Below are 25214 nucleotides of genomic sequence, written 5' to 3' on the forward strand. Positions count from 1 at the left end.
CATGTATTTTGGCTATTACTATAGATACAAATTTGTGTCTTCTGGTCTTCCACTGTGAATATAGTTGACACAGATGTCAAAGATTTCTGTGGCAATCTAAACAGACATTTATTTTATTGGTTCTAATTTTAAATAGGTTTAAATAGCATACTTAATAGCCTTGTCTGCTGAAGATTCTGTTCCCTGAACCTTCTCTTCCACCCCTACCATATGTTTTTGCAATTTCTCCAGCTAGTATATGTGGATTTTCTATTTTTTGTCGGTGGAGTTTGCACCACAAGAGCTTTTTAGCTGAACTAAAGCACATTGGAATTTCTTTGAAGGGATCCTTTGTCATATATTGCTTTAAACTAGGTCTCCCTAGACAATACACCCAGGGTGTCACAGACCTCATGGAGATAGGTGAAATTTGATGGCTAGGTCACAAAACTCCCTAGAAAGTGGAACTTGAAGTAGTCTTGCTAAGTGCCCAATGGGAGCCAGACCACTTATCAGACCTGCCAGGAACTTCCAAAGCTGAGAGTCTCTCATAGGTTCACTGAAGCTGAGTGTGTGCCACCCCCTGCTCTATTGGTTTGCATCTGATTGCAAAAGAACCAAAGGAAATAAAAAGAAAAGCTTTTTTTTCTTCATACCACCACTGTGTTCTAGAACATTCTGTTTCTTTTAAGAAAATTAAAAAAAAAGAAAGAAAACTTCTCAGAAATCATTGACTTTTCTACTATTATATTGCTAGTGTTTGGGGAAGAAAATTAAGAATTAACAATGTTAGAGGATGTCACATACTATTCCTTCTCAGAGGCAGTGGGTGTGTCCTTTATGTAGATTTACAGGGATGATAAAATGAGTGAGCAAGGGTATATCCATATTCTGCCTGCTTCTTAGAGTAGCCTTCCTCATTTTTCTTTTATTCTTTTTCACATTTTTTGTTTGTTTGTTTGTTTTTTGGCAGGTCCTATTTGATGAGTACTGTCGTTCACTGGGAGTACAAATCAATCTTATTGTGATGACAAATTAATGTTTTATCTCATCATTTAAATACTTCTCAAGGACAGGGATGACCCCATACCTGTGCCTGAGCATGCTTATTGATATTTTTTGTTTCTTTGTTGGTTTAGTCATCTCTTTTGTCTCCAGGGTTATTGCTGGGGCTGAGTGCCTGCAAATCCACTGCTCCTATGACCATTTGTTTTCTTCTTCTTCTTCTTCCTCTTCTTCTTCTTCTTCTTCTTCTTCTTCTTCTTCTTCTTCTTCTTCTTCTTCTTCTTCTTCTTCTTCTTCTTCTTCTTCTCCTCCTCCTCCTCCTCCTCCTCCTCCTCCTCCTTCTTTTTTTTAATATTTATTTTATTTATTTATTCCCTTTTTGTTGCCCTTATTGTTTTATTGTTGTAGTTATTATTGTTGTTTTCGTTGTTAGATAGGACAGAGAGAAATGGAGAGAGGAGGGGAAGACAGAGAGGAGGAGAGAAAGATAGACACCTGCAGACCTGCTTCACCGCCTGTGAAGCGACTCCCCTGCAGGTGGGGAGCCGGGGGCTCGAACCGGGACCCTTACGCTGGTCCCTGCGCTTTGCGCCACATGCGCTTAACTCACTGCGCCACCGCCCGACCCCCGGTAGTAGAAATTTTTGCTGAGAAAGCCCTGTCCACATTCACAGAGCTTTATGTCTCAACACTTTGTATCAGAATGTTAGGGTTAGGGTTAGGAGCCGGGGTTAGAACCGGGATCCTTATGCCGGTCCTTGTGCTTTGCGCCACCTGCGCTTAACCCGCTGCACTACAGCCCGACTCCCTCCTCCTTCTTCTTCTTTACTGCTCCTATCACCATTTGTTTCCTCCTCCTCCTCCTCCTCCTTGTTCTTCTTGTTCTTGTTCTTCTTGTTCTTGTTCTTCTTTTTCTTGTTGTTCTTGTTCTTGTTCTTGTTCTTGTTCTTCTTCTTGTTGTTCTTCTTGTTGTTCTTCTTGTTGTTCTTCTTGTTCTTGTTCTTGTTCTTGTTCTTGTTCTTGTTCTTCTTCTTCTTCTTCTTCTTCTTCTTCTTCTTCTTCTTCTTCTTCTTCTTTAATAGGACAGAGAAACTGAGAAGGGAAAAGGAGAGGGAGAGGGAGAGGGAGACACCTACAGACCTGCTTCACTACTTGTGAAGTGAACCCCCCCTGCAGGTGAGGAACCGGGGCTCAAACCAGGACCCTTATAAGGTCCCTGTGCTTTCTACTATGTGTGCTTAACCCAGTGCACAACCACCTGGCCCCTGTTTGATACTTTTCTTCAAAGGCTTGACAAGCATTGAGAAAAATTATTTGCCATCCTTTCATTAAATTTCAGAATCATAATTTGAATATTTATAATCTTATTCTGCTTCTTTCCAGGGGAATTATGATTTAGCATGAGCAGAGGCTCTAGTTCTAGGTAGTCTAGGTTAAAAATTTTGTGCTGTTAACATATACGATCAAATTACTCAATTACCCTACACTCCAGTTCTCCTTCTAGCAATGTGTGTGGTAACAGCTCCTACTTCAAACTGAGAGCTTCAGGTGGAGTTCACAAGAATAAGAATTAGGAACCTACTATCACTCCATCTACCTGTGTATCATATTCCACTTTCAGAAAAACTATTTAAGCAGATGAATCAGAAAACACACTTGTTTGTTTAATGAATATGATAGCATCCATGCGGTGAGAAACAGACATTAATCTTACTCAGGAGTCTAGGTAACACAAAAGGCCATCAAACCTGGTTAATACTCTGATGCTCCCATAAAGTCCTTCTACTGTGTTCACCAAATCCCAGTGGCTCTGTTTCATACCTGACTTTCTCCTTTAGTCATGATTGAATTCTACTTCTCAGCCAGTATCATTGCTGAGCAGGATTTGCTCATCTGGGAGAGGTCTGGAGCTGCACAGTGGAATGTGAATTAAAATCTATAAAGGGAACAATTAAGATGTCACTTTAAAAAGTATGGATGGTTGGGTTCCTAGCTACAGAGCTAGAATGTTAGATATGAGGTTTTGGATACCAAAGTCCCATCTCTGCTTTCAGAGATGAGGGAGATCAGAAGACAGAGGCTGCTGTCGATCCAGCATGTTGGGAACTAAACAAGGTGGGCACCTCCTCTCACTCCAGCACTGGCCCCAGCCTGAGACACCCCCTACCCCATGCAATCATAGTTATCCTAGCAAACCTGTGCTGGTCTGCATCATTATGCTCTCAGTTAGGGTGACTTTGTCACCATAAATCCCTCTATGCCACTGGGCTGGACTGAATCAGGAACGTGATACATTTGTTTGACTAAGTTTCCATCTAGAAGAATCTTAATCACATAGAGAGAAAAAGATCTGTTAATGAGTGGAGTGTTTGTAGTCTCTACAGCATCTTTTTCTGGAAACAATTTTCATATTTTTGAAATGACTTTCCTTCTTTTCCATACACACATGCATGTACACTCCTAGACATACACACACACACACACACACACACACACACCGTTATGCCCAGGTAGGCAGAAATTGTGTTTCAGTCATATATTTCAGGAAAGTTCCAGGTCTCAGGCTAGGTTCCAGACTCCCAGGAAGGCTTCAGTTCCCTCAGTGGTTAATGGGTCCCTGAGAGAGTTGTTGGTCCCTGGGAAGGCTCTGGACCTCTGGAAAAGTTATAGGCCCCTAGGAAAGTTGTGATTCTCTGGAGAAGGTTGAAGTCCCTAGCAAGGATGCAGGACTCTGAGAAGGTTCCTGTTCCCTCATGCTGGCTTCTGGTTCCAGTTGGCAGGACATGCCCAGTGCAAATACATGGCCATGGTTCATATGAGAGAGAGCCAACCAGGTTAGATTCCAAGCATCTTGAAGCATCACCTTCCCAGAGGTGATTAGGCTTCTTCTGCCTTCTTCTGTTAGCACCACAGGCATAGTACAAAATCCTATTGGTTGGAAAAAAATAGTTGTGAAACTCCTTTTCAGGGTTTGAAACACCACTAGTCACAGGTTCTTCAGGGCTTCTCTGGGTTTACAGTTTCAGCTGTGGAAATAGGAAAGTCATTTGGGATGAGAGTTGCTCACAGGCAAAGGATTGCCACCTCTCTTTGAGATATACTGTGATTTGTCTGTCAGTCTTTCCAGGTAAATGGGTGCAGGATAAATGAATGAGCCTCCTTTTCTTTATATTAATAGACCTACATTTCAGGCTTCTTCGGAATTTCTATTACCAATCTCAATAAGGGTTCCTTTTTTTTTTTTTTCTTTTCACACTCCCATTTTTTAAATTTTTTTTTTTATTTAAGAAAGGATTAATGAACAAAACCATAAGGTAGGAGGGGTACAACTCCACACAATTCCCACCACCCAATCTCCATAACCCACCCCCTCCCCTGATAGCTTTCCCATTCTCTATCCCTCTGGGAGCATGGACCCAGGGTCATTGAGGGTTGCAGAAGGTAGAAGGTCTGGCTTCTGTAATTGCTTCCCCGCTGAACATGGGCGTTGACTAGTCGGTCCATAGTCCCAGTCTGCCTCTCTCTTTCCCTAGTAGGGTGTGTCTCTGGGGAAGCAGAGCTCCAGGACACATTGGTGGGGTCTTCAATCCAGGGAAGCCTGGCCAGCATCCTGGTGGCATCTGGAACCTGGTGATTGAAAAGAGAGTTAACATATGAAGCCAAACAATTTGTTGAGCAATCATGGACCCAAAGCTTGGAATAGTGGAGAGGAAGTGTTAGGGGGAGTACTCACTGCAAACTCTAGTGAACTTCTGCTTTCAGGTATATATTTTGCAGTAGTTTATGGATACATGTGAACATAAGCTCTCTTTCTTTTTGTGCACAGCAGAAAACTTTCTTTTTGTGCACAGCAGAAAATTTTTTCAAGGTGTTGACACCTTGAAACTGATCAATTTTAGTCATTTAGCATCTGTAGCAGAGATAATGCTATCATCTTCTAAAGTAATTTTATTTTTCTAATGGGCACATGGAGAGGTGACAAATCCCAGATATTAGACTTCATGGAGAAAAGTGACCAACAAACAGTTTGTGGACATGAGAAACAAGCCCCTCTTTGCTCTCCCATAAAGACCTCAGAAGTTCTGATTCAGATACTAACATTCTCAGGGTAGAAGGACTTCACATTTCTGAACCATCACCAATAATATCTGTACCTAATCATTCACCTTTCTTTCTTTTTTTTTTTTTTTGCTTCTTTTTCCTTTCTTTTTCCTCTTTTCTTTTCTTTATTTTTATTACCACCAGTGTTATTGCTGGGGCTCATTGCTGGCACTACAAATCCGTGGCACCTGGAGGTCATTTTTCCATTACTTTTTTCTATTTTATTTTTATTTGACAGGGCAGAGAGATATTAAGAGGGAAGGGAAGATAAAGAGGGAGAGAGAAAGAAACACTCCTATAGATGTGCTTCACCACACCTGAAGCATCCACCCTGTAGGTGGGGAGCAGGGCCTCAAACCTGGTTCTTTCCTTGAGCTTGATGATAGGTGTGCTTAACTGGGTGTGCCACTGCCCGGACCCTAATCATTTACATTTTGCAACAAATTTTGTCTAAAAAATTATAGTAAGTCTGAAACTTGGTACCTTTGGTAGCTCTGTGGGACAGAAACTATCTTGACTTTTGTGTGCACAATGTTAGTAAACTTCTCCTTACTAAGTGAATGTGATATTTGATTTTGAAAGGTTTTTAAGTATCTCACTTGGATGGTGTGCTGTTTGATCACGTGTAGGACCCAGATTCATGACTGGTCCCCACTGCTTTGAAGTAAGCTTCAGTGCTGTGGTTTGTTTCACTCTCTCTTTCTCAAACTCTCCATATTTAAAAATGGGAAGGAATGGAAGAGGGGACTTAAAAGGGAGCCTAGGTTTTAGATTGGGAATGAGAATATTTTGCAGACACTGATGATCAGAGCTGGGATATACGCAGACAATTGTGCTGTAAACCATTAGCTTCCTAACAAAATGGGATGGATATGTGTGTGGCGGGTGGTGTAGGGAGATGAAAGAAAATGAGACAAGTACAGAAAGAAAAGGAAAGTTGCATATTTCCAAAAAAGAGGGTCTTTTTATTTCTGCAGTCCTCCACCATTTGATCAGGACTTAAAAAATCAACATTGTGGGGCTGGGGAGAAAGCATACTGATTACACAAATGACTTTCCTGTCTGAGATTCTTGAGGTTCTAGGTTCGATTCCCAGCACCACCAGAAACAAAAGTTAAACAGTAATCTGGTCTCCTTCTTTCTCTCTGTGTGTAACTTTCTCTGTGAATTGCTTGTTTAAAGCAAACAAATATATATATTTAAATCAAGAGAGAATGAGAAGCTTTTCAAGAGGTCTACTGTGAATATAAAGGTTGTAAGGTCTTGGGTTCAGCTGATAGACTGGAGATTAATTTTCCTTTCCTCATCTCTTCTTAAAACAATCTTAGATATCATCAAAGAAGTCACATCTCTATAACAGTAACCTAACTTCTCAGCCTTGTGTATTATGTATTTGTACAATTGCACCAATAAATTGTCTAAAAAGGTCTCTAGGAGTCGAAACTAGTGTCTTACTTATAAATGATGTCTAGAGAGGGCAATTACACGCTACTGCTCTAATTTAGTAGTCATAAAATGGGAACTGAAATTCTATGCAGTTTAAATCACATGCTATTAGCTGCATGCTTATCTCACTTATGAAGCAGTATGATTTTCCAATTTTTCCATACAAAATATGTAAATGATCAAGTAAGCTATTTTTCTAAAGATGTTATTTTTTCTAGACATGTCTCATTCTCATAGAATCTTCTATTTTATTGGTTAAATATGAAAATTTTACTCTAGTCTTGTTGGACTGATGGCTAGGGTACTTGTGGTTTTAGGTAAAAGTGATAGAAACTAGAGAGGCAGGGGTAAATAGCATAATGGTTATATAAAGAAACTCTTGTGCCTGAGGCTCTCAAGTCCCTAGTTCAATTCCCCAAATTACCTTAAAACTGGATAGTACAAAACTATCATTACAACAATTGATCTACTATCTCCCTTTAACTATTCACTCTCCCACATGTGGAGTGGTGTCCTGATAGTCAAATACTGTAAGCACAGCATAATGAAATGGCAGCGTCCTTAAGGAAATCATTGAAAAAAAATTGACTTTCATTGGAAATATTACTTCTCAGTGCTCTTGACTAAAATGAAGAAAAAGCAGATTTTCAACTTGACCTTCTGTAAAGTCATGTCTGACATCTCTTCAGAATCAGTGCCATGAGGAGACACTTTGTTAACACTTGTCTGCAAACAGTGAGATCTACTATTATTAGGACTCCCAATTGATTACTGTGCTCTTAGAGAGAATAGTTTACAGAGTGTGCTACTAACCCTAAATTACTTTTTAGATGACTTACTTATACCTGGAATTTCCCCATCTAAAGTTATTCATTTAAGTTGATTTGAGAGGTTGTGGTCCAAAAATTTTATCAAATGCTACTTACTTATGAGGGAAGTTACAACATGAAGACATCACCAGAGGTGCATACAGATTCTTGGGAGTACGTGTGGACAGGTATACTCTGTCAAAAGGAAGAAGAATGCCAGCTGGAAATCATTGAGCTTTAGATATATGAGAAAAACATTGCAGGGAGGATGGCATAAAAGAGGGTGCTTTACCTGGAGTTGAAAGCTATCATACACCACATAAGCTACCACGGATAGCTGTTAGGACATGTGTCTGTATTTCTAGACATCAGTCATGTGTAGTAGGTGCCTCTTAAGTCTCTCTTTTCTGTCCCAGATCTGTCTCCCACTCAATCAACCAGATATTGGAATTTGCTGTCACTGACAATGTTAGCAGCTGAACTTCATAGATAGAAGAAGCTGGTCTTATGCCGACGAGGATCAAAGCTCATGAATTTTCTCTTACCTTTATTTTAAGTCTCTACTTTTACTCTTTGAATGACATCAACTAAGTGAGTTTATTTAGCTTATTACAGACATTCTTATTTCCAGAATCAGTGTCAGAGGGACTGATTTAATCATGCCAAGGAATGGTTAGTTTATTAAAATGCATATCAATAACATTGTCAGAGGGAAATGATTCTACCTAAATTTCACAAAACAGATAAGGCAGTCTCTAATCAACCCCAACCTATGGATTTAAGATCTCTCAACGCCTCTGCAATTCTTAGCTTCCCACATCAATATCCTTCACTCTATCAACAAATGGAAATTTCCTGACTGCCCACTAGGTGCCCAGTATTTGAAAACACTTTTTTTTTTGCCTCCACAGTTATTGCTGGGGCTTAGTGCTGGCACTAGGAATCCACTGCTCCTAGACTCCCTTTTGTTGCCCTTGTTGTTTATCATTGTTGTTGTTATTGCTGTCGTTGCTGTTGGATAGGACAGAGAGAAATCAAGAGAGGAAGGGAAGACAGAGGGGGAGAGAAAGATAGACACATTCAGACCTGTTTCACTGCCCATGAAGCAACCCCCTGCAGGTGGGGAGCTGGGGGCTCGAATGTCTTGCCATGTGCACTTAACCCACTGTGTTACCGCCCCGCCCCCTGAATACATCTTTCTTACCATCACATTGTACTCTAGCAAGGTCTTTGGAATATTCCCACCTACTTGTCACTTATATCCAAGTTGCATTTTAGGAGTTATGCTTCCTTGGGCCTCTGAGAGTTTATGTGGTTTCTTAATTTGAGGGAGGACCCCCTTAGGAAGCATCAATGGGATTCTGTTTTTTGCATCGGTCCATTTCGGGCAGGCTTCTGCTCTTTCCCAGAAAGACATGTGTTCTCTATTATTGCATGATAAGCTAATAAGGCAAGGACTTTGTGATGGTGACTTTTTGTCATCTCAATACCTTGTAGTTAGAAGTTAAGCAGAACAACTGAAACAATAGGCTCTGAGGGAGAAAGGATTTGAAAACATGCTGAGATAGCCTGAGGGTGCTTCTTCCCAAGCAAGTGCTCTCTGGGTTGGAGAGAACTCGAATGGAGTCAACCTAGGCTGCTGTGTGGGAGAGGGATCAGGAACTTGTGCCGGGCTAGTGTCGCAGGAGAGAGACTCTGGGCCTCTCAGAGCTGGAAGGCAATTCCAAGTGTATTTAATCAGAAGAGCAGCTGTATTTATGCTCGCCAAATAGGATGGAAACAGAATGTGACATAGAGAGGGTGGAGTGAAAAAAGAGTGGTGGAAAACACGGTGTGACTAGGAGAGGGGGTGGAGCCAAAAGAGAGTGCAAACCAGTGAGATTAAACCAGTGCCCTGCAGGCAGGGCGGTTCTTAGGTAACTGTGGTTATGTAAATAGACCGCAGTGTTAAGTAGGGGAAGCTGGCGTACTGCTCAACAAAAACATATGAAAAAGGTCTTGGGGTATTGATGTACATATGTCAACAACCATATTGTAAACCATTAACCATGCAATAAAGTGAAAAAAAAAAAAGAAAGTAAATAAGAATAATATATGCTGGTTAAACAGGTTGATGAATGAAAAGATCCCAGGACATTATGAAAATCAATCACAGGACACTCACACCCTTACCTCTGCAGGTCTGGGCAGTGCCTTGACTGTATCTTCATGGATCATAAATTAGAGTGTTGTTTCCTAAATAAAATACACTTGTAATTGCACTTGCAGTGACCCTGAAATACTAAACTGTGGTGGTCCGGCCCCATGTTTGAGGAATTTCTGCATTTGTACTTTCTCAAGGACAGAAGAAAGCCTTTGGTGCTAAGTTGACATTAATTTAATCAGTTCTCAACACACAGGATCTGAAACCAATAAAGCAAAGTCTTGGCCTGTTCCCATGGTCTGGCCTTGTCCTTTTGTGAATCTGTCTGGGTTCATATTGAGCTCTTGCAAAGGCACAGGAAATCTCTATTCATAAAAGACCACATGGATTTCCTGCAGTGTCCTCAGCTCACTTCTCATCTCTGCTTCTGAGCTTCTGGAAAGGGAGGATTTTTGCTTAGAAGACAGAAATCCCCAGAATCACCTTGAAGCTGACTTCTGGAAATGCCTTTCATAAACCATGGCAGGTAATCACAAAATAATTGCAAAAGTCCTTGTAGGGCTCATACAAACTCTTCCCCTCCCCAAATCTATGCAATAAAGACTGTATTTATCCCTGAAGGAGGTTTTGATTTCTGAAAGTCAAGGTAAAAGTAGCAGGAGAATTGGCTAATCTAAAGTAAATATTGTGTATAACTTTTTCTTTTTGCATTTGCTTTGAATTCCAGTTTTAGAGTAACAATTTAATATAGGGATGTATTTATATATATTAACTAATATCCTTAACTTTTACTGTGGCAGAAATTTACTGTTATGTCTTTTCTCCCAACTATATTAGGCATTATTATTTTTCTTTTTTATTTAAGAAAGGATTAATTAACAAAACCATAGGGTAGGAGGGGTACAACTCCACACAATTCCCACCACCCAATCTCCATATCCCACCCCCTCCCCTGATAGCTTACTCATTCTCTATCCCTCTGGGAGCATGGACTCAGGGTCATTGTGGGTTGTAGAAGGTAGAAGGTCTGGCTTCTGTAATCGTTTCCCCGCTGAACATGGGCTTTGACTGGTCGGTCCATACTCCCAGTCTGCCTCTCTCTTTCCCTAGTAGGGTGGGTCTCTGGGGAAGTGGAGCTCCAGGACATATTGGTGGGGTCTTCAGTCCAGGGAAGCATGGCCGGCATCCTGATGACATCTGGAACCTGGTAACTGAAAAGAGAGTTAACATATGAAGTCAAACAAATTGTTGAGCAATCATGGACCCAAAGCTTGGAATAGTGGAGAGGAAGTGTTGGGGGGTACTCACTGCAAACTCTAGTGTACTTCTGCTTTAAGGTATATATTTTGCAGTAGTTTATGGATACATGTGAATATATGCTCTCTCTCACATAAACTGGTGTATATCTAGGTTTTGGGACTTTGTTAGAAAGTGAACCACCTGAGATGAAATTAGAGTATACTATGAAAGGAAAGGTCTCACCCGAGTAATGAAGCTGAAGGGTTGTCATTCCACACGTGAAGTCTCTGGACACAGTCTGAAGTGAAGCATGTTGAGGTGGCAATCATTGCGTTGGTTAGGTTGTGATCGGCAGATGCAATATCATTTGATATGGATTGGGAGAGGCATACGGGAAAGTGGGCCCTATCCTAAGGTTCCAGGACTGGGGGAAGTAGAGGCTCTATAGTGGAGATGTGGGGTTCCTGCTGTCTTAGGGTTCAAAAAGACAATGGATAGTTAATGTTATTATCACATTAATTGGTAATTGGGTTAACTTTGAAAAGTCCTTTTGTTAGGGTTTGCTGTACAGTACCCAGTATCTTGTATATAGCTGTGCTAAGGTATTTTTGTCATTGCCCAAATGTAAAATAAATTTCAGGAGAAAGCTGTTTCCTGTGTGTGTGTGTGTATTTTCTTTTTTCTCTCTTTATTCCTTCCTTTCTTTTTTCTCTTTCTCTTTCTTTCTCTCACCACCCATACCCCCTTTTTAACTACTGTTCAACTGACAAAGCTCTTGGTAATTTTTCAGAAATATAAAGTTTTCTTTTTTACTGCCAGAAACATTAAAAGCTCTGTTTAGCTTTTAAAACAGTAGTATGAAGGTGATGTGAGAATATTATTTTCTTGTCAAAGGTCTTTTCTCTTATATTCTGGGAGAAAGGATCAGAATAAGAAAAGATTCAGCCATGGGATTGAGCGATGATTTAGTCAACTCACGGGCCCAGCACAGGCCAGCATGAGCCCTTTGTCACCACTCATGCCATTTCTATCCCATAACTCTCAGTCATTTAAATGCTCTGGGGAGTGTTGTCAGTAATATTCAGATCATGTCTGACTTCAAAAGGATTACCACTGATGATGAGTAAAGGTGAGTTTTGGATCATTTTTTTAAGCAGTTCTGAAATCTCTAGGGACACGGTCAAATAGCTCCATAATGACATACCTGACTAGCTCAAACAATCTTACAAGAGTATCTCTAGAGGATGGTTTAAAAGAGCAAAATGGCTAGCAGATTGAGTTGGCACTGATTATAGAGGAGCTTTCACTTAAGGAATGAAAAAGGATATATATATATATATTTAGAGAAGCACTTGGCAGGTCACTACTATTAGAGCACTAGAGTTGAGCTTTTCTCCTGGGCTCATTTCAGAGTGAGAGTTCCAGAAAGGTGAAGCTCAGTCAGCAGACAAGCAGGAACTCAATTGTCTACACCCATATCGAAAAGAGTATTGGCTGTCAGAATGTACTTTTGTAGATACTTCACTCATTTTTTATTTTCAGGGATTGAAAAACACGCGTAGGATATGCCCAATCTGACCTGACCTAGGAATCAAACTCAACAAAGACACACTTGAATGACTGATGCTAGAACCTCACTTTCCAGATGGAGTGAAATAGCCACTGTTCATGGCTGAAATCTTTTCTGTTCTCTCATCTGTGTGTCTCAAAATAAATATTAGTCCTAATACATTATAGGAACAAAAGAGCACCCTAAAATAACTAAACTTTATATAATTTGACTTAGACTGAACTTTGGAGCCATGAGGTCTGTTCACTTAAAATAATGAACCTGACTCATGGGTTGAGCATACAGCTTCACCCCCCTACCACACACACACACACACACACACACACACACACACACACACTTCTAGAATCATAGCCTTGACTTGGGGCTTAAAACCCTGAGCAATTTCTGTCTCTGGATGTTTTCTCACGAATGTTGTAGACAATGTAAACCAAAATAGATCTTTATTTTAGTTATCAAGACAAGTTTCTTTGAGAAAATATTGTATTTAATATATATATATTAATATATATATGCAATATTCCAGCCTTTAGGTTCATGATTAACTAATAATTTCTTTGGCTTTATATGTTAACTCTTCTTTCAGCCACCAGGTTCCAGATGTTACCATGATGCCAACTGGACTTCCCTGGGCAGAGGACCCCACTAATGTGTCCTGGAACCCACTTCCCTAGAGCTCTGTCCCACTAAATAAAGAGAGAGAGAGGCCGGGAGTATGGATTGACCTGTCAATGCCCATGTTCAGCTAGGAAGCAATTACAGAAGTCAGACCTTCAACGTTCTGCACCCTATAATGACCTTGGGTCCATACTCCCAGATGGATAAAGAGTAGGAAAGCTATCAAGGGAGAGGATGGGATATGGAGTTCTGGTGGTAGGAATCGTGTGGAGTTGTACCACTCTTACCCTATGGTTTTTGTCAGTGTTTCCTTTTTATAAATAAAAATAAAAAAAAAATAAAAAAAAAATATTGTATTTATTTTATATATAATATATGATATATGTAATATATATATATATATATATATATATATATAGAGAGAGAGAGAGAGAGAGAGAGAGAGAGAGAGAGAAATACAGGGAGAAAGATACAGAGAGAGACACAGAGAGAGAGGAAACCAGAACACTGTTTAGCTTTGGTTTATGGTGGTGTGGGGGATTGAACATGGTACTTCAGTCCTAGGCTGAAAGTCTTTTTTTTTTAAATTATTTTATTGTATTTTTTAGTTTTTAAAAATATCTTTATACACTTACTGAATAGAGACAGCAAGAAATTGAGAGGGAAGGGGGTGATAGAAAGGGAGTGAGACAGAGACACCTGCAGCCCTGCTTCACCATTTATGAAGCCTTCCCCCTGCAGGCGGGGACCAGGGGCTCGAACCTGGGTCCTTGCACACTGTAATGTGTGCACTTAACCAGTTGCTCCACCCGGTCCCCTAATTATTTTATTATTGGATAGAGACAGAGAGAGATTGAGGGGAGGGAGGAGATAGAGAGGGAGAGAGACAGAGAGACACTTGCAGCTCTACTTCACGACTTGTAAAGCTTTTTGCCTGCATGTGGGGACCAGGAGATTGAACCTGGGCCCTTTGCACACTGTATGTGTGCACTTAACCAGTCCCTAAGAATTTAGATTTTTCTGAAAGTTACTTCTTTCCTTTTTTTTTTCTTTTCTTTTCCTTTTTTAAACCAGAGCATTGCTCAGCTTTTGCTTATGGTGGGATGGAAGACTGAACCAGGGACTTCCAAGCCTCAAGCATGAAAATCTCTTTGCATGACTATTATACTGTCTCCTCCACCCCTCAAGGTAAATTCTTAATTCACCAATTTAGTATGCTAATGTATACCTAAGAGTCTCACTTTTCTCATTCTTTTTAGCCTACCTGCATTATCAACTTTAAACAATTTAGTGATTTTCTTTCTTTTTTTTTTTTTTTTTCCTCCTCCAGGGTTATTGCTGGGCTCGGTGCCTGCACCATGAATCCACCGCTCCTGGAGGCCATTTTTCCCCCCTTTTGTTGCCCTTGTTGTAGCTTCGTTGTGGTTATTATTATTGCCCTTGTTGATGCAATTCGTTGTTGGATAGGACAGAGAGAAATGGAGAGAGGAGGGGAAGACAGAGAAGGGGAGAGAAAGACACCTGCAGACAAGCTTCACCGTCTGTGAAGCGACTCCCCTGCAGGTGGGGAGCCGGGGCCTCTAACCGGGATCCTTACGCCGGTCCCTGCACTTTGCGCCACATGCGCTTAACCCACTGCGCCACCGCCCGACCCCCTAGTGATTTTCTTTTTGATAATATTTCCTTTTAAATAATTGCAACATAGAAAACAAATGGAAAAAAAACTCACTAGTCAGTATTTCTGTTCATATTTAAGACAAATTGCAAAGACCAATTAAAAGGTGTTTAAATTAAAGGTTTCACTCTTTTTAAATGCTGATTTTAAAAATATAGTTCCTCTTGTCAACATTTTCATAAATATTTTTCAATTTTCTCTGTTAAAATGTAAAACCCTCAAAGGACAAGCATATGGTTTTGATAGAAAACTAAACATAGTAAAAATTGTTTCCTTGCTACAGTCTGGGTTTAAATTTTCATCACAGTTGGAAAATTCATTATCTATGTCTGAATAACAACAAAAGATTAACTCAGCCAAAAATTCAGCCACTTCAGTAAGAATAAAAGTACAACTCCCATCCCCCAGCAGCCCCCACCCGCCTCCAGTTGGATGTGAGTGTTACTTAGCTGGAGTGATGGAGAGGTTTCTGACTGAGGTGAACAGAATGTCAGGTGGGTGACAATGACATGAAGTCAGCTTAAAGGGAACAGAGCTGGGTGCAGATTTTTTTTTTCTAGCTCATTATTTTAAATTCTGTAATAACCATCCTTGTACTTTTGTGTTTTTTTTTTTTTTTAAGTTTTGTTGAAAAGATAATTTCAGTCTTGAGGCCAGTGGTGGTTCTCCCGGTTGAATGCAGATGTTACAATGTTCAAGAATCAGGGTTCAAGTCCTGGGTCCCCACCTAATGGAGAAAGCTTTGCAAATGGTAAAGAAGTGCTGCGTGTCTGTCTCTCTTCCTCTCTATGTCCCCTTTCCATTTTCGCCTATCTCTATCCAATAAATGCATAAAGTTTTTTTTTTTTTCATCCAGGTTTATTGCTGGGACTTGTTGCCAGCACTACAAATCCACTGCTCCTGGTAGCTTTTTATTTTATTTTATTTTATTTTATTTTACTGGATAGGAAAGAGAGAAATTGAGAAAGAAGGGGAGATAGGAAAGGAGAAGAACAGACACCCACAAACCTGTAGATTTCATAGCTTGTGAAGAGGACCCTCTGCAGGTGGGGAGCTGAGGCTCTAATCTGGATCCTTGTGAGGGTCTGTGTGCATCTTACTACATACACTTAACTGAGTGTGCCACCACTGGGCCCCAAATAAAGATAATTAAAAAAATAAAAGGGAGTCGCTTCACAGGCGGTGAAGCAGGTCTGCAGGTGTCTATCTTTCTCTCCTCCTCTCTGTCTTCCCCTCCTCTCTCCATTTCTCTCTGTCCTATCCAACAATGACAACAACAATAATAACTACAACAATAAAAAAACAACAAGGGCAACAAAAGAGAATAAATAAATAAAATAAATATTTAAAAAATTTAAAAAAAATTTAAAAAATAAAATTCCAGTGTAAATAGTTATTTCTTATAAGTTCATAGAACAGAAACCATTATCTTTAGCCTGATTTTCTCCTCTTTCACTTTCAGATACCTAACATATGTCTTCAAGTTTCCTTATCCCAGTCATCAACTCCAGTTTTGGAAAAGTCAAAAAAAGATTTTTGTGTCCATCCTCAGTTTTTGGAATACTTCTTAACTGAGAACTGTATTTCTTTCATGACTAGAGAGAAATTAGTTTGAAAACGTTACCTCACAAAGACCCCTCCAGGAACTGTTCTTCTGAAATGCTGAACAGGAAGAAAACTACTGGTTCTGTTTTTCTTATTTTCTTTTTTTTTTTCTAAGAAGACTAAATATAAATAATTGGTAGATACAAGGGTTAGGGGATAAAGAAGTTCAAAGGGCAGATAACAAATGAATTTGCTTTTTCCATTAGAGTTAGAAATCTGTATATAGTAGCCCCCTCCACCCCAAACCCAGGAGGGAAAAGAGCTCCACTTCAGTCATTAGTATTTTTATATCCACCAGTATAAAAACTATGTTAATTCACAACACTCAGTCTGAATTCAAAATGGAAAATGTAGCTATATGGTAGAAACAGCCTATTTTACCCTCTAGAACATCATTCATATGCTGCATGGATATTTTTAAATGGCACATAGCTATCAATTATCGATTTTTTGAATTCTTTCATTAATAATACTGTCAGTTAACATGGTGGAACGTGTTCATGCCTTGAAATGAATGATGCAAAAAAGGCACTGAAGTTGAATACTAGGATTTGTACCTGAGGCTGTGTAAATACCACTCATACTCAACCCTCTGACTTTTTCTAATAGTTCATGATTGGAAACCCCATGTATATGAGGTATTTGTAGGTGCTTTAAAATTTTTTTTATTATTATCTCTATTTACTGGATAGAGACAGCCAGAAATTGAGAGGAAAGGGAGTGATAGAGAGGGAGAGAGACAAAGAGACACCTGCAAACCTGCTTCACCACTTACAAAGCTTTCCCCCTGCAGGTGGGGACTGGGGGCTCGAATCTGTGTCCTTGTGCACTGTAACATGTGAGCTCAACCAGGTGTACCACCACCCAGCCCCCTGTAGGTGCTTTTTAAAAAAATATTTTATTTATTTATTTATTTATTTATTTATTTTCTTTTTTGTTGCCCCTGTTAATTTTATCAGTTGTGGCTATTATTATTGTTATTGATGTTGTTGTTGCCAGATAGGACAGAGAGAAATGGAGAAAGGAGGGGAAGACAGAAATGGGGAGAGAAAGATAGACACCTGCAGACCTGCTTCACCGCCTGTGAATCGACCCCCCCTGCAGGTGGGTATCTGGGGGCTTGAACCGGGATCCTTATGCCGGTCCTCCAGTTTCACGTCATGTGTGCTTAACCGCTGCACTACCACTCAACTCCTCTGTAGGTACTTTTTGATTGAATAAATTAATTTCCTCTAAGACAAAGATTTTGGGTGAATTTGCTCTTTTGGGAGACTGTTTTTCTCTTCCTGTGTTGAAAAATCTGGCCAGAGATCGCTGGGAGAAAATAATTTAATAAAAATGACATATATAATAGTCATAAATGATGTATATGGTACCTAGTCAAATGTTTCCTTTTTTACTGCTATGGACTGAATGTTCGTTTCTCAAATTCATATCCTGACACTTAAAATCCAAGGTCTTAGGAGGCAGAGGTTATTAGGTGATGAGAGGAGTAGGATCCTTCTAAAAGGGATCTTAGAGAACTCCTTCACCCCTAACTCTACATGTGGGCACAGTAAGAAGATGGCTGGATGAGCCAAGGAAGGGCTCTCACCACTCATTCTGTCTAGGTCTTGGGTTTCTAAGCTCCAAAATGCTAAGAAATCAATACTTGTTGAAGTTTCCCAGTAGGTGATATTTTTGCTACAGTATCCTAAGTAGCCTAAGAAATCCATATCCAAACTTCCAAGTACACACTCACATTTACCAGGGCCAAGAAGATTAAGTCATGTGAGTAATGCATTTGAGTTTTTCTTTTGTAAATAAAATTACACAAAAAGGGAGTCAGGCGGGGAAGCGCAGCAGGTTAAACGCACGTGGCGCAAAGCGCAAGGACCAGAGTAAGGACCCCAGTTGAAGCCCCGGCTCCCCACCTGCAGGGGGGTCACTTTACAAGCCGTGAAGCAGGACTGTGTCTATATTTCTCTTCCCCTCTCTGTCTTCCCCATCTCTCTCCATTTCTCGCTGTCCTATCCAACAATGACAGCATCAATAACAACAACAATAATAACTACAAGAATAAGACCACAAGCGAAACAATAGGGAATAAATAAATATTTTAAAAATACACAAAAAGAGAATTGCCATATAAAACAATTTATGGAATGCCTATAAAGTGATACAACCATTATGTACATTTTATGAATTGTCCAGAACTAGAAAATCAAGCAACTTCTGAATTACTGTATAAAGGCTATAATTCTTAGCATGCAGCAGAGTTGTATTTTATACAAAGCATATTATGCTGCTAAATGATTATTCATTTGGAACCAGTGCTTCAATGTTCTGAAAATACAGCACCAGAAATTAAAAGCAACACTACAGGACTGAACTGATCCACTGAGGGACTGGCTCATCATTCTCTAAAGCCTCCCAAAGCCAAGTTAGCTTTCCCAGCAGTTGTGTGCTATTAGTTGACTGTAGCTGAGTGGCATGAGGGCAGGGTTCTTAAGCTCTTCCATGCTGTAGTTGCTAAAGACCCTGGCCCTTGGCATTCCACAAACATTTGTTCAATGAATGAGTGGGATGCAAAGGCAATGCCTTTACCTTCACAATTTTTCTCATAAAAGTGAAAGTTGAACACAGGTTTCTAAAAATTTAGTGAACTTTTCTATTTTAAGCTGAAGTATAAAACTTCCTATTAAATTTGTTAGTTTTAGAAAATTCTCTTTTATTTAATTTATTTTTTTTGTTATGAGAACAGAGGGAGGGAGAAAGAGACCTACCAGAGTATTGCTCAATTCTGGCATGACGTGGTGCTAGAGATTAAATCTGTGGTTGTTGGACCTCAAACACAATAGCTGTCATTCTAGAAGCCTTAAATTGTCTTCTAAGCATGTAAACTTTTGTTAGTTTTGTCCCATAATTTAATGTTTAGAGTTTTTTTAATATGTGTGTACATAATTGATTAAGTATTTCTCCTTTTGCCCTATCTTTGCTTAATTTTTTTCCTTTTCTTGATAAAGGCAGAGAAAAATAGAGAGGTATAAAGGATAGAAAGGGAGAGAGACAGACAGACACTGAGAGACAGAGACCTGTAGCACTGCTTCACCACTTGTGAAGGGGTCCCCCCCCCCCTTCACACACACAGGTGTAGACCAAGGGATTGAACCTGTGTCCTTGTGCAATGGTGATGTGTGTGCTCCTGGACTGTGTAACTGTCTAGCTTCTCCTTAGCTTTGCTTTAGATTTAGATGCATGTTTTCTGGACTTCACTGTAAATCCAGAGTGTGGTAGTGCTGTCTGATGAACACCTGAACAACCTGGTCCCAGGAGAATACTTTCCTGTAAGGAACAATTCTGTATCTACAGTGCTCTCCACATCCACCACACACTAACACAAGCAGAAATGAAATCCTTGGTATCATTGACCACTGCTTTGGTCTTCTAGTGCATGTGCATGCATTTTACTCATTAGCCAAGGGGTGTGCAATTCCATGATTCAGGATAGCCTTCTATCTCCCCTCCTTTCCATTCAAATAACTCTCAGGTTCCGTATCATGGGATAGGAAGGGGGAGATGGGACTATTATTGTTCCTATTGCACACATGGAACACAGTGATGGCACATTCTGGCTTAAGCTTCATTTGTCACCAAAGGAAGTGGAAATGGAGTGAAATTACAGAAATTAAATGGATTCCGACTCCTTAACTGAGGAGTCTGCTAAGCCAAGACTTCTTTGCTGAGATACCCTATTTAAAAGACAATCTTGGAGTGCATTATATTAAGTGAGCTAAGTCAGAAAGATAAAGATGAATATGGGATGATCCCACTCATCAACAGAAGTTGAGAAAGAAGATCTGAAAAGGAAACTAAAAGCAGGATCTGACTAAATTGAAAATAGGGCACCAAAGTAAAAACCCTGTGGTGAGGGGTAGACATGCGGCTTCCTGGGCCAGTAGGGGGTGGGTGTGGGTGGGTGGGATGGGACACAGTCTTTTGGTGGTGGGAATGGTGTTTATGTACACTCCTATTAAAGTGTAGTCATATAAATCACTAGTTAATTAATATGAGAGGGAGAAAATTGATTGTATGTCTCGAAGTTTTTAAAACACAGACTGAGTATTTTTAATATATAGGCTGTGTATTTGATATGCGGACTCTCTCAAAAGCCTAGACCAAGTAGATCAGAAGCAACCAGCGGCACAGCTATATACAAGATACTGGGTACTGTACAGCAAACCCTAACAAAAGGACTTTTCAAGTTAACCCAATTATCAAATAATGTGATGATAACAATAACTATCCATTGTCTTTTTGAACCCTAAGACAGCAGGAACCTTACATTTCCACTATAGAGCCTATATTTCCCCCAGTCCTGGAACCTTAGGATAGGGCCCACTTTCCCGCATGCCTCTCCCAATTCATATCAAATAATATTGCATCTGCCAATCGCAACCTAATCAACGCAACGATTGCCACCTCAACATGCTTCAGCTCAGACTGTGTCCAGAGACTTCACATGTGGAATGACAACCCTTCAGCTTCATTACTCAGGTGAGACCTTTCCTTTCATAGTATTCTCTAATTCCATCCCAGGTGGTTCACTTTCTAACGAAGTCCCAAAACCTAGATATAGCCCATGTTCTGTGAGAGAGAGCATATATTCACACGTATCCATAAACAAGTACAAAATATATACCTGAAAGCAGAAGTACATTAGAGTTTGCAGTGAATACCCCCCCCCCCCAACACTTCCTCTCCACTATTCCAAGCTTTGGGTCCATGACTGCTCAACAATTTGTTTGTCTTTGTATGTTAACTCTCTTTTCTGCCACCAGGTTCCAGATGCCATCAGGATGCCGGCCATGCTTCCCTGGACTGAAGACCCCACCAATATGTCCTGGAGCTCCGTTCCCCAGAGACTCACCCTACTAGGGAAAGAGAGAGGCAGCCTGGGAGTATGGATCAACCAGTCAATGCCCATGTTCAGCGGGGAAGCAACTACAGAAGCCAGACTTCCCACCTTCTGCAACCCACAATGACCCTGGGTCCATGCTCCCAGAGGGATAGAGAATGGGAAAGCTATCAGGGGAGGGGATGGGATATGGAGATTGGGTGGTGGGAGTTGTACCCCTCCTAGCCTGTGGTTTTGTTAATATCTCCTCTTAAAAAAAAATAAATTAAAAAAAAAAGACAATCTTGGAAGCCAGGCATGGCAGAGTATACACTTTCACCTCTACAGCCTCCTGTCTTAAACTTTGAAGAATACAAATAATAGCCATATATATTACCAGAGCACTGATCAGCTCTGGTTTACAGTGATGCAGGAGATTGAACCTGAGACTTCGAAGCTTCAGGCATGACAGCCTATTTGCATAACCATTATGCCGTCTACCTCTGCCCAAATAATAGCAATATTGAGCACTGGTATATAATCTGCTATTCCTATGTCTGTTTTGAAAAAGCATGTGGTACTTTTTGTTTTTCTGTCCATGAAGGAGACAAGTAGCTCTGGGATGCTAGAGTGATAGGTAAGAAACAAACAAACAAACAAAACCTATGGATGCACACTCTCTGGAAACTGCCAGTAACTACAGGCTAAAATCACCTCCCACACAGTCTATAGATAAAAAAGAATCACCTACACTTTGGCTTTGTGTTTATGGCTCATTAAGAACAGCTGATATGCTGAGCCTGCTAGCTGAAACAATCATTATAAAATACACAAAGATAGACTGAAAAAACAGATGTTGGACCCTGGGCCATGTCAGTAATTTGATGATTATTAAAAAACAAACCAACAAATAAAACCATTAATTGCTTGCTGCTACATGTCCCCACACAGATTGCTCAATGAATACTAATAGGAAAAATCCTGAGAGGTTTGGTTATATTCTGAGCATTTTACTTTTTCCTGAGGTTTATTTTTACTTCATTTCATATGAAATAGAGTTTCACATGAGAGAAAGAGATAGAAATCAGAGCACCACTCTTGGTATATACCAGCATTGGTTATGCTCTGTCCCAGAGTACATCTATTTCTCCCTTTTACTAGTATGGGTCCAGTGAAGCCGTTTTCTGTTTATATCGTTTAAATGGGATATACAATGTATATAACTGAAACAAAGAGGAAATGTTTAGAAGACGGTGGTTATGATTTTCCCAGGAGGGCTAATTACCAAGTGTGAGTCCACTGGCTTGCTGGCAGGAATGTGAGCTCTGAACTTCAGTTTTCTGTGTGATGGATAAAGGCTGTGGGGGGACAATGTTGAGGACATGGTCCAGGGTCGAAGAACTTTAGGACACTGACTTTAAATCCTGGGTGGAGCCCCGTCAGCCTCAGATTCCTCACCAGGATGCTGAACACCACATAGCATCCCAGGTCCCATGTAGATGTGAATAGATAAAGATCACATTGGTGAGCAACACTCAGTACCATCTAGACGCCTATGAGTTTTCCTCATCTCTATAGTAATATTCAGAAGATCTCTGTCAATCTCTGATGAAAATACACAGCCATGAAATTTTAGGATTAACTTTATAGGCCTAATGAAAATAAAAAAAGATAATTAATAGGCCACCACTGACTGGTAGTCTGACAGAAGTTAATGTCCTTGATAAGTTCTATTGTATTTATTTATTTTTAATATTTATTTATTTATTTCCTTCTGTTGTTGTTTTATTGTTGCTGTTATTGCTGTTGTTGTTATTGATGTCGTTGTTGGATATGTCAGAGAGAAATGGAGAGAGGAGGGGAAGACAGAGAGGGGGAGAGAAAGATAGACACCTGCAGACCTGCTTCACCACCTGTGAAGTGACTCCCCTGCAGGTGGGGAGCCAGGGGCTCGAACTGGGATCCTTACGCTGGTCCTTGCACCCTGCCACGTGTGCTTAACCCGTTGCGCTACCACCCAACCCCTGTATTTATTTTTTTTAAGTTATTTATTTTTTTAGTTGGTAAGACAGCAAGAAAGAAATTGAAAGAGGAAGCAGAGATAGAGTGGTAGAGAAGAAGAGAAACAGCTGCAGCCCTACTCCATTACTCATGAAGCTTCTTCTCTGCAGGTGGGGACTGGGGGTTTGATGAATAGTAATTTTTGAGCTCAATATTATGCTCCACTGCCTGGACCTGATAAATTGTATTATCAAAATGTGACCTTATGAACTCTTTTGCCTGCAGGTCATTGGGGAAGGAATCAGTTGGACATCTGAGAAATGGTCCCTATGTCTGTATTCATATAATCTGCTTCTTATTTAGGTAGTACACTAAGTAGAAGACCCAGTACAACTTTTATTCTATATTTTTTGGAAGGAGAGGGAGAGAAAGAGGAGAAGAGAGAAAATGTAGTAGGAGAGACAGCATAACAAGATCAGACAAGATCAGGCATGTACAGGGTGGTATGACAGTAGACAAAACATTGTTACACCAGCCATGCGCTACCTTGCTGCTGTTCTCAGTACATCTTGTGTCGCCAGAGATTTAATTCAGGACCTCACATATGGTAAGGCATGATATGTGAATGCCATTCTTTTAGACTATTTACATAAAATTTTCTTGAAATTTTAATTGTTACTAATTTTTTTCTTTGTTTATGTTATATTATTCCATGGGAACCATTAAAGGGAAATACAACTAGCCTCTAAAAAGGAGAATGTATTTCCTAACACAAAAAAACTATTGCTTATAAATATTTGATATATTATAAATAAAAATATGTCCTTCTGCCTAAATATTGGGCTACAAGAAACTAGAAATTATTACTGTGATCTCAACATATCATGGAATGGGATACTATAGATATAGTACAACTGCTTTCCAATAGAAGCCAAAACAAACATTCACTTATTTTCCTAGAATTTTCTCCTCTGCTTTTACAGTCTGATGACTTTCAGGTCTTCCTGTACTTACAGTTTTGAAAAAGAAGTACATGAACTTGACTTTTTTTCTGACTATAGCTTACATTCATATAAGGATGCTTTCTATAACAAAAGTAGAATGTAGATCTCCTTAAAATAAACAATGGGAAATGGGAAATGATGAAACCAAAAATAATTCTAAGTTTTATGACAGTTAAATGTCTGAAATTGGCATTTAATTAAATGTTGTTTAATTATAAAACAATTACCTCTAATTATTTAATGATAAAGTTAAATATAACTAATTTCCCTTTCATATATATCCTTACTATTCACTTCTCAAATAATCCTTTTGCAAAAAAAATATATTTTGCTGAGTTCTCTCCTTGAGATGGAGAGTTTACAAACCAAGCCTAAAGTAATAAATCCTTTCCTTCCTGACCAAAATAGAATGGTGAACTCTCAGCATCTTCTTTTAACTATTGCATGAAAATAAAATCTGGATTTTACCAAAGTGGAAAGTGGGGTGTGTGTTGTTGATAGATAGCACTTTAACATGACTTGGAGAGCTGCCAGTGAGGAAATCACTTCATGTGGAAGCTGAGTTCTCTGAACCACAGTTTTGCTTGAATCCTCTGACCAACTAATCAGATGCCACAAGTAGGACTCGTCTCTGGAAACTAGTGACATATTTTATTGGTATCACAACTATAGGCTCATTATAAAATCACACAAAGTTGCAGTGTTGTGCAGGAAAGATTCATTTCTTAAGAAAATAATTTAATTTTCAGCACTCAGCAGAAGCAGTTTTAGTTGCTGTACATGTATCTTCTTGTGACACTCTGACTGTCGATGAACATAGGGTCCACGGAGGCCACCTTTGCTGCTATAAAGGAGTGTATACAGTGTAGAACGCCTGTGAGGTCCTGAAACTCCAGCTCCTGCAAGGAAAAGAAAGTTAACTGTGTGCATGGTAAATACTAGAAACACTTCTTACAAAAAGTCAACAAAGGCTATACCTAGTGAACGCCAAGAAAGTCGCTCAAGTTCAAATAGAAGAAAGAGAAAGGATCAAAGGCAGAGCAGTGTGGTCCAGGGTGACAATAAGCATGAGTACTAAGAGCTTTATTTCCCACACTAATGACTTGACACCTTAGTTGGAATTGTGTATTCTCTCTTAACACC

The 25214-nt window shown here is 39.8% G+C and overlaps 1 protein-coding gene and 1 long non-coding RNA gene across 12 annotated transcripts in view; both read right to left on the bottom strand.

The window, feature by feature from the left end:
* Positions 1-2627: 2627 nt before the first annotated feature.
* LOC132537655 (uncharacterized) lies at positions 2628-7537 on the bottom strand. Its single transcript, XR_009549116.1, has 2 exons — positions 7458-7537; positions 2628-4010 (listed from the first exon to the last, which is right to left on the bottom strand). It is a non-coding gene; the product is annotated as an uncharacterized LOC132537655 (long non-coding RNA).
* Positions 7538-24703: 17166 nt separating this feature from the next.
* SNTG2 (syntrophin gamma 2) overlaps positions 24704-25214 on the bottom strand; it is a 365214-nt gene continuing 364703 nt past the window's right edge. For all 11 annotated transcript variants that reach the window (XM_060187060.1, XM_060187062.1, XM_060187059.1 and 8 more), the window contains one exon: positions 24704-24970. In XM_060187060.1, coding sequence (XP_060043043.1) covers positions 24839-24970 — 132 coding nt within the window. In that variant the 3' untranslated portion in view covers positions 24704-24838. The remainder of the gene's footprint in view (positions 24971-25214) is intronic.

Source organism: Erinaceus europaeus, chromosome 3 (assembly GCF_950295315.1).
Source record: "Erinaceus europaeus chromosome 3, mEriEur2.1, whole genome shotgun sequence".
In the NCBI taxonomy this organism is placed as follows: Eukaryota; Metazoa; Chordata; class Mammalia; order Eulipotyphla; family Erinaceidae; genus Erinaceus; species Erinaceus europaeus.